Below are 12352 nucleotides of genomic sequence, written 5' to 3'. Positions count from 1 at the left end.
CAATTCCCCTGACCTATTGAACTCTATTGATTCTCAATTTCCTCCATCAAGTTTCAGTTTCAGTGTGCTCTCTTAGGCTCAGAACAACTTCTCTGTATTTCCCTGGCTACTTTCTTCTTTTTGGTTCTAGTTCACAATCATTAGGCTCCTTCGTGGGAGAGCTGACTTATCCCTTAGGCATAAGAGGGGCCCATAAAGAATTTTTTTCATTTTCATTTTTTTTTTTAACTCAGAAGAACAATGAGGATCCTAGTAACGACTACATTAGTCTTTATAACAATGCTATTATGACATGTAATTTTAAATTTTTTTTCTGGAGGAAAAGGCCCACAGAGGCAAAAGTACCTAGGGTCAAGGAAAGCCATAATGCAATTCTGCTCTACTGAGGTAATTCTAATTCACATACTTTCTACTTCTTCCTACCCACAAGCCCTTGTTTTCAGAAATGACACAGAGAGGAAAATCTGAGGAAATTTTAAAAGGGATACAAAGAATAAAATGTTACAAATATTCATTAATATTTTAAAATTTGTTTGCTAATGTTAAGATGCAAGAAATGATTAAGAAAATCTTTAATGCTGTTTTCATTATGAGGCATAAAAGAGGTACTGCATCAATACATAAAATAAAAATGTGTTTTTGAAATGGAAGTTTCTTGACGAATTATGTTTATCTCTGTTTTATGCACAAGAAGCAAATCACTGGGTCACCAGATAGAAGATGAAGAATGTTCAGATTTTGAGGGAAAGACATCTATGAATTTCAATGCTTCCCTGAATATACCCAGTCCGAAATATCCTACATGCAAAAGGGACTTCAGGGTGATTGATATTTCTGAACAATTTTTCATATATAGCATGGGTAACTTTCTTAGAATTATGCTAGAACACTGTGCATTTAGTGAAGGTATGTGTTGGGATCCCAACCAACAGGAAGATTCACTAAGAGGACAAAAAACCAGTGAAGAGAGACACAAGAGGGATCTCAGAAACAATATTATTTCAATACAGTATATTGTCTGAATCATATTTTATCTAAGCTTCATTTTATTGGTTTGATCAAAAACAAATTTCCTGGATTATATCCACTAGATGGATATAATGCCATCTTGGACACCAAGACTTTACATAACATATATTTTTCTCTGTCTGTCTCCTCTCTTCCTTTCAATTCTCAGAAAATTTGCAGTGATATTTGAGAATTTTGACAACCAGGAATAAAAAGGTAGTTTAAGTCTGAACAAGAGTTATTATTGGTTCTTATTTTATTCATGACCTTTACTGATCCTTTTTCCTAATTGCCAGGTTTGTAGTCTTTCTCTATAATTATCTCATCATTTACCTATCATTTCAAGGTCATGAATTCAATTCCAATCTTTCAGTACATTTCAATTAACTTAATTGAGTGCCCAAAGGGTGTGTGACTCTCTTCTAGACGCTGTGAGGTAAATTGTCAATTGATTTTCTCTTAATAAGGTGTTGAAATCAAACATTTCCTGCTGAGCACCATAGAGTGTCTATGAGAATTTACCAGAAGTCAATTGTATTGCCAACTTCCAACCAACTTTACTTAAGATCCTTGGGTGTAAAAAGCTAATGCTGTATGTGAAATAAATATGTGATGGTGGTAGAATTAGACCTTGTAGAGGGATCTCATTTACTTAATCATTTTTAAAAAGATTTACTTATTTATTATTTGAGAAAGAGAAAGAGAGCTGAGGGACAGGAGGAGAGGGTGAGAGAGAATGTCAAGAATCTCAAGCAGACTCTACACTGAGCACAGAGCCAGACACGAGGCTCAGTCTCATGACCCTGAGATCATGACCTGAGCCAAAATCAAGAGTCAGTTGCTTAACCGACAGAGCCACCCAGGTGCCCTTACTTGATAATATTTTGTGCAGCATTAGGCCCCTAACCAAAATGTCTTCTGTCACCCTATTAATAATTATGGAGCAGAACCACCCCCTCCGCATCACAGGTCTCTAATCTGACAGATTTTTTTTTTTTTTAAACCAAAAATCTCTCCCCAAAACAATGGCAATAAACAATGACTGGCTGGCTCTCAGACTGACCAACCAAGCAACTTACAAATGAACAAACAAACCCAACCCAAAACCCAACCTGCTAACCTGTAACTCGGGTACATGGAATTGAATAAAAATGAGTTATTCAGCTTACATAGATATTTGCATTTCTAAAACCAGAATATTACCTGCTCAATTCATCAGCCTCTTGTTGAAGGTTCTGTGCATGGTCAACAGCCTCTTGGACTAAATCATGACTAAGATTACTTAGGTTGGACAGTTTTCCTTGTAGTTCATTTTTGGCTCCATCTATTTCCGCGTAAATCCCTGAAGCATTCTAAAGAAAATATTTTAAAAAGTGAATTGAATATAGAATAACTTAAAATCTTCTCCCCAGGGAGCACCAGAAGATAATCTCTAGTCTTCCTTATTATGAGGTAAATTTTAGGTCAGGTATACAGCAGTCTGAAGTACTTTAAGTAGACTTTTATCTATTTCTCTTGCATCCTCAAAAACTCCTTTCCTACTGATTGCTTCCCTAGCTTTCAGACATGCTCTGCCTTCTCCCACCTGAAAACAAAACAAAACAAGCTCAACAAAAAACCTCCTTTACCCACACATCTCTCCAGTGTTATTACCTTACTTTTCTTTCCCTCCATAGCAATATAGAGCCAAAAAAGTGTTTATGTTAGCTGTCTATTCCCTTGCTTTTTAATTCACTCTTTGACCCACTCCAGTCTATTTTTTATTTTACTACTCTAACAAAGCAGAAATTCAAACTAATGATATCTCAGTTACTGAATCTAATAAGCATCATTCATTTTCCCCACTCAAGTAGTGAGTCTAAACATTGTCACCATTCTTAAGCCAATCATATTTCCTTCCTCCATCACTGTCTGATTCTAAATAGATCACTGTATTTTTTTCCCTTTTCTTTTCTTTCTTTCTTTTCTTTCTTTTTTTTTTTTTTAATTTAGGAGACATCAACTAACTGTAGCAGGAATCATTTTTTTCCATACTCCTGAAGTTTCCTCCATATAAAGGGAGCTCAACTGATGAAACCTCAGACCTCTCCACCTCTTTCTTCACTCTGCTCCTGAGAGAGGAACTGGTTTATTTGATTGGTAAATTTGGGGGGAATAACTATGTAGGCTCTATTCAATTCTACCTTCTGCCTCTTGGTAGCAAGCTACCAGCAGAAAGCCTGAGTTTTCCTGTGTTTGTCTCTAATGAAAGCTGTTCTAGGCAGAAACCCTATAGGAACCTTGCAATGTTGTCTATCTGAGTGGGCAGCTGTGCCTAATTCTGGAATTGAATATTAGCAACCCCACTTGGCTAAGAGATCTAAAACCATGCCCTCATCTTAACTGCATCAGAAATGAAGGTTATAGTCTTGGACTTTATATTTACTATTTTATTTATTTTTCAACTTGTTTAGAACTTGGGAGCTGAAAGGGGGTACTATTCTCCTCACAGACTCCAATACTAACAAAGAAGAGCTGCAAACAACTCTTTGCCACCATCCTCCAGCTCCTTCCCTCCACCAAAAATCCCCTATACACTTATTTATAGCACAACTTTATGTACGTCTTCCTCATACTTTAAGAGGAAAAGCGTTCCTTTTCTGTATAAGGCATGCTGCCCTGTTTTCTATTCTTCTTTCTCCCTAGCTACGGACTCCCATTTCAGATGTAAACATGCCCAGTTAACCTCTCCCATTAAAAACAAACAAATAAAACCTATTCCTTGACTCTAGCTTCCCCTCTAGCTTCTTTTCTTTGTTGATGCAGTGCATTCCACAAAAAATGGTTCTTGCCAAGATCTCCAGTGTCAGACACCATGTTGCCAGATCCATTTGACCCACTTTTCCTGTCTTTAGTTACTGGATTTATCTGGTTTGTGACAGTGTTGGCCATTGCCTTTGTCTTAAAAATCTCTTTCCCTAGCTTCTGTGACATTGCTCTCTCCTGGGTCTCCTGTTTCACTGTCCAGGAAGGAGACTGTAAAAGTTGGTGTTGCTCAGACTTGACTTAGCGCTTCCCTTTCTGAATAATCTAACTCCTCTCTCCCAGCACAGACTTTAAATCTTTCAGCCCACTCTGAACTCTCCTACAGGAGTGGTGATCTTTCTTTTAAACAAATATGATCATGTTATTTTCCCTCTCAAAATCAACCAATTGCTACCCAGGAACAAATCTGATTACTCAGGTGGCTTCACCAACTAAATATAATTTTTTAAAAAATATTGTTCCCCAGATGACCTACCAAATGGCTAGAAACTTAATACTATCTCCATATAAATAAACCCTCTGTGCTAGGAACTATGCTACGTTCTGGGAATACAATTATCATATGGTTTCACTTGCTTGTGGAGCATAAGGAATAACATGGAGGACACTGGGAGATGGAGAGGAGAAGGGAGTTGTGGGAAATCAGACAGGGAGACGAACCATGAGAGATTGTGGACTCTGAGAAACAAAGCAAGGGTTTTGGAGGGGAGGGAAGTGGGGGTTGTGTGAGCCTGGTGGTGGGTATTAAAGAGGGCTTGTATTGCATAGAGCACTGGGTGTGATGCATTCACAATGAATCTTGGAACACTGAAAAAATAAAATTAAGTTAAAAAAATAGACACAGTTCTTGCCTTCTACAATCATGTAGTCTTGGGGGTGGAATAACCAGGTAAAGTGATTATACTGGAAGTATGAAATTTGGAGGTATGAATTGTGGGATCATGCATACGATTGTTCTTTAAAGCCATGAGATTCAATGGGATCAACTATGGAGAAAGTGTAAGTACCAAAGAGGGCCTAGGACTGAGAACTGAGCCAGTCATTATACCAGAGTAAGGATGGACAGAGTTCTGGGCCAAAAATCACTTGAGGCCTATTTTTATATAGCTTCTAGCTAAGAATATTATTTACATTTTAAAAGAGTATTACTTTTTTGTATAAAAACAAACAAACAAAAAACAAAAAAGAAAATGAGAGCGTGGTTATATGTGGGCACAGAACCTAAAATATTTACTACAATATATACTACATAGATGATGTGTAGAGGTGAAAACATGACCAATGAAGTGGGAGGAGGACCAGGTGAGTGGGGTACTGGAGGAGCCAGGATGAAAGCTCTGAGTGTTTATATGAGGAGGAAACTTTAATCAGCAGGGAGAGGAAGAGGCAACCACAGTTTCAGCTATGTTGAGTTCATTGGTGAACTGGATAACGGTCTCAGTGGAGGGGCATGCAATCCCATTTGGAGTGGTTGAGTACAATAGACACCAGGGGGCTGGAGGGTGGGAATGACGATGGTCAATGATTCTTGAGGTGTTTTGCTGTGAAGCTGAGCAGAGTAGAGTAATGGGGCAGAGATTACAGGAGATGTAGGCAAGCTCTTTCCTTTTTTAAAGGACAGGGAATAAGTTACAGAATGTTAAAATTTGGTAGTAATGGATCAATAGAGAATAAGAATTGGATAACACAGAAGAGAGAGGGAATACTTTGGGGAGTATTGAGCCGAGAAAGGATTGGATTCAGAGCATAGGCGGGGAGATGGGACTTTGACAGGAAAAGGGACACTTCATTAATTATATGAGGAAGGGAGGTACAAGGGTAAATACAGATGTAGGTGGACTGGTAGAACTGGGGAGGAAAGATTAGGGAAGTTTCTTCTCTTTGCTTTTATATTTCAGTGCAGCATGAAGCAAATTCACCAAACAGACCGACAAAAGAGGAGGTAGGCTGTTCATTATGTTGACTTCTCTGGTATGGCCGTGATGCTGGGGATACTTGGATTTACTAAGATATGGGAATAGAATTCTCATGTGAGTACAGTAGGGGGCAGAGGTGGGTATACAAGTTAAGGGTGTTTGAAAATAATGATTATATAATAGTCCCTCTTATCTATGGGGGAGACATTATAAAACCTTTAATGGGTATCTGAAACTGTGGATGGTACCAAACTATATATACTAGGGTTTTCCTATGCATGCAAACCTATGATAAAGTTTAATTTATGAATTAGGCTCAGTAAGAGCTTAACCACAATAACTAATAATGAAATAGAACAGTTATAATAATATACTGTAATAAAAGTTATGAGAATGAGGTCTCTCTTTCAAAATATCTTCTTTTAATTAATGTATAATGTATTATTTGCTTCAGGGGTACTGGTCTGTGTATCATTAGTCTTACACAATTCACAGCACTCACTGTAGCACATACCCTCCCCAATGTCCATAACCCAGCCATCCTATCCCTATCCTCCACCTGCCAGTGGCCTTCAGTTTGTTTCCTGAGATTAAGAATCTCTTATGGTTTGTTTCCCTCCTCAATCCCATCTTGTTTCATTTTTTCCCCTCCCTTCTCTCCATGACCTCCTCGCTTCTCGAATTCCTCATATCAGAGAAATCATATGATAATTGTCTTTCTCTGATTGACTTATTTCGCTTAGCATAATACCCTCTAGTTCCAACCATTTCATTGCAAATGGCAAGATTTTGTGGGGGTTTTTTATGGCTGAATAGTAAATGTGTGTATATTTATATTTATGTTTATATTTATATTTATATTTCCCTGATGCCCAGTGATGTTGAGCACGTTTTGGTGTCTGTTGGCCACTGTATGTCTCCTTTGGAGAAATGTCTGTTCATGTGTTCTGCTCATTTCTTGATTGGTTTATTTGTTCTTTGGGTGTTAAGTTTGATAAGTTCTTTATAGATTTTGGATACTAGCCCTTTATCTGACATGTCATTTGCAAATATCTTCTCCCATTCTGTTGGCGGTCTTTTGGTTTTGTTGACTGTTTCCTTTGCTGTGCAAAAGCTTTTGATCTTGATGAAGTCCCAACAGTTCATTTTTGCCCTTGCTTCCCTTGCTTTTGGTGATGTTTCTAGGAAGAACTTGCTGTGGCTGAGGTCTAAGAGGATGCTGCTTGTGTTCTCCTTAAGGATTTTGATGGATTCCTGTGTCACATTGAGGTGTTTCATCCATTTTGTGTGTGGTATAAGAAAATGGTCCAGTTTCATTCTTCTGCATGTGGCTGTCCAATTTTCCTAACACCATTTGTTGAAAAGGCTGTCTTTTTTCCATTGGGCATCCTTTCCTGCTTTGTTGAAGATTAGTTGACCATAGAGTTGAGGGTCCATTTCTGGGCTCTTTATTCTGTCCTAACAGTTTTGGAGTGGAGTCTTTGGGTTTTCCACATAAAGTATCATATCATCTGCAAAGAGTGAGAGTTTGACTTCTTTGCTGATTCAGATGTCTTTTATTTCTTTTTGTTGCCTGATTGCTGAGGCTAGGACTTCTAGTACTATGTTGAATAGCAGTGGTGATAGTGGACAGCCCTGCCGTGTTCCTGACCTTAGGGGAAAAGCTCTCAGTTTTTCCCTATTCAGAATGATATTCACTATGGGTTTTTCACAGATGGATTTTATGATATTGAGGTATGTCCCCTCTATCCCTACACTGTGAAGAGTTTTGATCAAGAAAGGATGCTGTAGTTTGTCAAATGCTTTTCCAGCATCTATTGAGAGTATCATATGGTTCTTGTTCTTTGTTTTGTTAATGTATTGCATTACATTGATTGGCTTGCAGATGTTGAACCAAACTTGCAGCTCAGGAGTAAATCCCACTTGGTCCTGGTGAATAATCCTTTTAATGTACTGTAGGATCCTATTGGCTAGTATTTTCGTGAGAATTTTTACATCCATGTTCATCAAGGATATTGGACTGTAATTCTCCTTTTTGATGGGGTGCTTGTCTGGTTTTGGAATCAAGGTAATTTGGCCTCATAAAATGAGTTTGGAAGCTTTCCTTCCATTTCCATTTTTTTTGGAACAGTTTCAGGAGAATAGGTATTTATTCTTCTTTAAATGTTTGGTAGAATTCCCCTGGGAAATCATCTGACCCTGTACTCTTATTTGTTGGGATTTTTGATGACTGTTTCAATCTCCTTACTGGTTATGGGTCTGTTCAGAATTTCTATTTCTTCCTGGTTCAGTTTTGGTAGTTTATATGCACCCATTTCTTACAGATTGTCAAATTTGCTGGTGTATAGTTGCTTATAATATGTTCTTATAATTGTTTGTACTTCTTTGGTGTTGGTTGTGATGTCCCCTCTTTCATTCAAGATTTTATTAATTTGGATCCTTTCTTTTTTCTTTTTGATAAGTCTGGCCAGGAGTTTATTAATCTTATTAATTCTTTCAAAGAATCAGCTCCAAGTTTTGTTGATTTGTTCTATTGTTCTTTTGATTTCTATTTCACTGGTTTCTGCTCTGATATTTATTATTTCTCTTCTCCTGCTGGGTTTAGGCTTTATTTGTTGTTCTTTCTCCAGTTCCTTTAGGATTAGGGTTAGGTTGTGTACTTGAGACCTTTCTTGTTTCCTGAAAAAGGCTTGCATTGCTATGTACTTTCCTCTCAGGACCACCTTTGCTGTGTCCCAAAGATTTTGAACAATTGTATTTTCATTTTCATTTGTTTCCATGAATTTTTAAATTTCTCCTTTAACTTCCTGGTTGGCCCATTCATTCTTTAGTAGGATGCTCTTTAGCAGCCATGTATTTGAGTTCTTTCCAACTTTCCTCTTGTGGCTGAGTTCTAGTTTCAAAGCACCATGGTCTGAAAATATGCAAAGAATGATTCCAGTCTTTTGGTACTGGTTGAGACCTGATTTGTGACCCAGGATGTGATCTCTTCATGTGCACTAGAGAAGAATGTGTACTCTGTTGCTTTGGGATGGAATGTTCCCAATATATCTGTGATATTCATCTGGTCCAGCATGTGATTTAAAGTCTTTATTTCCTTGTTGATCTTTTGTTTAGATGATCTGTCCATTTCAGTGAAGGGGGGTGTTGAAGTCCCCTACTATTATGGTATTATTTTCAATGTGTTTTTTTGATTTTGTGTTTAATTGGTTTGTATAATTGGCTGTTCCCATGTTAGGACATAGATATTTAAAACTGTTAGATCTTCTTGTTGGACAGACCCTTTGAGTATGATATACTGTCCTTTCTCATCTCTTATTATAGTTTTTGGCTTAAAATCTCACTTACCTCATATAAGGATTGTCACTCCAGCTTTCTTTTGATGTTCATTAGTATGGTAAATTGTTTTCCACTCCCTCACTTTAAATCTGGAGGTGTCTTTGGGTCTGAAATGAGTTTCTTGCAGACAGCATATCAATGGGTCTTGTTTTTTCTATCCATTCTGATACCCTGTGTCTTTAAATTGGGGGGCATTTAGTCCATTTAGATTCAGGGTAACTATTGAGAAATATGAATTTAGTGCTGTTGTGTTGCCTGTAAGGTGAGTGTTCCTGTATATTGTCTCTGTACCTTTCTGGTCTGTTACTTTTGGGCTCTCTCTTTGCTTAGAAGACTCTTTCAATATTTCCTGCAGGGTTGATTTGATATTTACAAATTCTTTTAGTTTTTATTTTTCCTGGAAGCTTTTTTAATCTCTCCTTCTATTTTTAATGACAGTATAGCTGGATATAGTATTCTTGGCTGCATATTTTTCTCATTTAGTGCTCTGAATATATCATGCCAGTCTTTTTGGGCCTTCCAGGTCTCGGTGGATAAGTCTGCTGCCAATCTAATATTTCTACCATTGTATGTTAAAGACCTCTTGTCCCGAGCTGCTTTCAGGATTTTCTCTTTCTCACTAAGACTTGTAAGTTTTACTATTAGATAGATGATGGGGTATTGAAGGGTTTTGGGAGAGTTTTCTGTGCCTCCTGGATTTTGATGCTTGTTCCCTTTGCCAAATTAGGGAAATTCTCTGCTATAATTTGCTCCAATATACCTTCTGCCCCCCTCTCTCTTTCTTCTTCTTCTGGGATCCCAATTATTCTAATACTGTTTCATATTATGGTATCACTTATCTCTCACATTCTCCCCTCGTGGTCCAATAGCTGTTTATCTCTCTTTTTCTCAGCTTCTTTATTCTCATTTGGTCTTCTATATACTAATTCTCTCTTCTGCCTCATTTATCCTAGCAGCAAGAGCCTCCATTTTTGATTGCACTTCATTAATACCCTTTTTTAATTTCAACTTGGTTAGATTTTAGTTCTTTTATTTCTCCAGAAAGGGATTTTATTTCTCCAGAAAGCAATTCTCTAGCATCTTCCATGCTTTTTTCGAGCCTAGCTAGCACCTTGATAATTGGCATTCTGAACTTTAGTTCAGACAGCTTACTACTGTCCATAATGATTAGGTTCCTAGCCATCAGTACTGCCTCTTTTTTTTTTTTTTTTTGAGGTGAGTTTTTTTTTTTTTTGCTTTGCCATTTTATGTAGATAAGAATAGATTAATGAGAGAACAAAATAATAAAAGGGTAGCAATGACCCCAGAAAAATATACACAAACCAAATTGGAAGAGACCCAAAACCAGGGGGAGAAGAAAGAAGAAAGAAAAAAAGAATTATACATATACTAGATATATTAGACTGGTGAATAGAATAGGATAGAACCACACACTTGATTTTGGGTGTATTTTGGTCTGTTAGAAGAAACTGTCTCCCAAAATTTTAAAGGAATAAAAACCATATATATATATATATATATACACACACACACACACACACACACACACACACAAAATGAGGGTAAACACGATGAAGAGATGGAATATGACTGCAAAGATGAATATTTAAAAGAAGTTTAAAAAAGGAATTGATAAGACAAGAAGTTGGTTGAAGAAAGAAAAACAAAAGAAAAAAAAAGAGGAAAGAACGTGATCAGGCTGGAGACTAGAACAAAGCCATGTGTTAGATTTAGGGAATATTTTGATCTGTTAGAAGAAACTGTATCCCAAAATTTTAAAGAAGGAGAAACCTATATGTATATAAAAAATAAGGTTAAATACAATGAAGGGATAGAATATGATTATAACAATGAAAATTAAAAAAGATTTTTAAAAAAAGGGATTGTTAAAATAGTTAAAAGAAAGGTTAAAATAGGAAAGAGAAAAAATTAAAAAAATAGAATAAGAAAAAAATTTTTTCAAGTTAAAAAAAATTAACTTGAAAGACTAAAGAATTGTGGGGAAAACACCATGAATTCTATGTGTTGCATTCCCCTAGCTCTGGAGTTCTGCAGTTCTCACTGATTGGTCAATTCGTTCTTGGCTGGATGTTCTTGCTAATATTTTGGGGGAGGGGCCTGTTGCAGTGATTCCCAATTGTCTTTGCCCAAGGTGGAATTGCACTGCCCTTGCCAGCAGCCAGGCTAAGTAATCTTCTCAGTTTTGCTTTTGGTAGCTTTTGTTCCTTGAACATTTTCTGTACAGCTTTGGAGGATGGGAGGACGGTGGCCCCCCAATCTCTGGCCCTGTAGGAGCTGAGGCTCAGGGCCCCTCCTCCTCAGTATGCCCTCAGAGAAAAGCAGTCCGTCACTCTTGTCTCCCTGGTCTCTGGCCATGCTCTGTGTTCATCCAGCCTGTGACCAAGAGTCTTTATCTCTGGTGCAGAGAAATAGAAACAGTGCCCAGCCCCGTTTGGAGTCTCCAAACCCAGCAGATTACTGCAGCATGCTCCTGTGCCACTCCTCCCAGAGGAGGAAGGAAGGGGTCTCTCTGGATCTACAGCTTATGGGGTCCCTGCTTGAAGAGGAGTAACCCAACTGTGCCTCAGTCACAGTTTAAGGTAACCCTGAGCTGAAAGCCCGCTCTTCGGCTCCATCTCTGCAGATGGTTTCCCTACTCTGATACTTGTGAGCTCTGCCACACTTAGGGACCCCTCAGGATCTCATGGGTTCTGAGACCACACTGTCCCTGTGAGGGCTCCACCCCTGTGTAGCCTCTGGAGTGATGTCCCTCAGTGGAGCGGACTTTCTAAAAGTTCTGATTTTGTGCTCCACTTCTCTACTGCTTGCCAGGAGCTGGACCCTCCCCCCGCGGTCTATCTTCTAGTGTATTGCCTCAGATTCACTTCTCCACACATCCTACCTTCCAGAAAGTGGTCGCTTTTCTGTTCCTAGAATTGCTGCTCTTCTTCTCTTCTCTCTCCTGTTGAGTGTGTGGGTGTTCAGAATGATTTGATAACTAGCTGAACTCCTGGGACCCAAGGATATTTAGGTCTCCTCCTCTTCTACCATCTTCTTCCTCCCCCCGCCCCACTCAAAATATCTTATTAACCATACTCACCCCTCTTGTGATGGTGCAAGATGATCAAATGCCTGTGTGAGGAGATGAAGTGAGGTGACTGATGTAGGTCTTATTCTGTAGCATTAGACTACAAGTGGCCTTGTGAGGATATGTGAGAAGCAGGATCATCTGCTCCTAGACAGAGGTTGACTGTGGGTAACTGAAACCATGGAAAGCAAAACCA

At 38.3% G+C, this 12352-nt stretch overlaps 1 protein-coding gene across 2 annotated transcripts in view; it reads right to left on the bottom strand.

Annotated features, from left to right (window-relative positions):
• The window catches only part of LAMA4 (laminin subunit alpha 4), a 145252-nt gene that overhangs the window by 48973 nt on the left and 83927 nt on the right, over nucleotides 1-12352 (bottom strand). For both annotated transcript variants that reach the window (XM_032338784.1, XM_032338785.1), the window contains exon 13: nucleotides 2212-2360. In XM_032338784.1, the coding sequence (XP_032194675.1) occupies nucleotides 2212-2360 (149 nt within the window). The remainder of the gene's footprint in view (nucleotides 1-2211; nucleotides 2361-12352) is intronic.

This window comes from Mustela erminea, chromosome 4 (assembly GCF_009829155.1).
Source record: "Mustela erminea isolate mMusErm1 chromosome 4, mMusErm1.Pri, whole genome shotgun sequence".
Lineage (NCBI taxonomy): Eukaryota > Metazoa > Chordata > Mammalia > Carnivora > Mustelidae > Mustela > Mustela erminea.
Note: the sequence above shows the minus strand (reverse complement) of the source record. Positions and strands in the feature narration are given on the sequence as shown.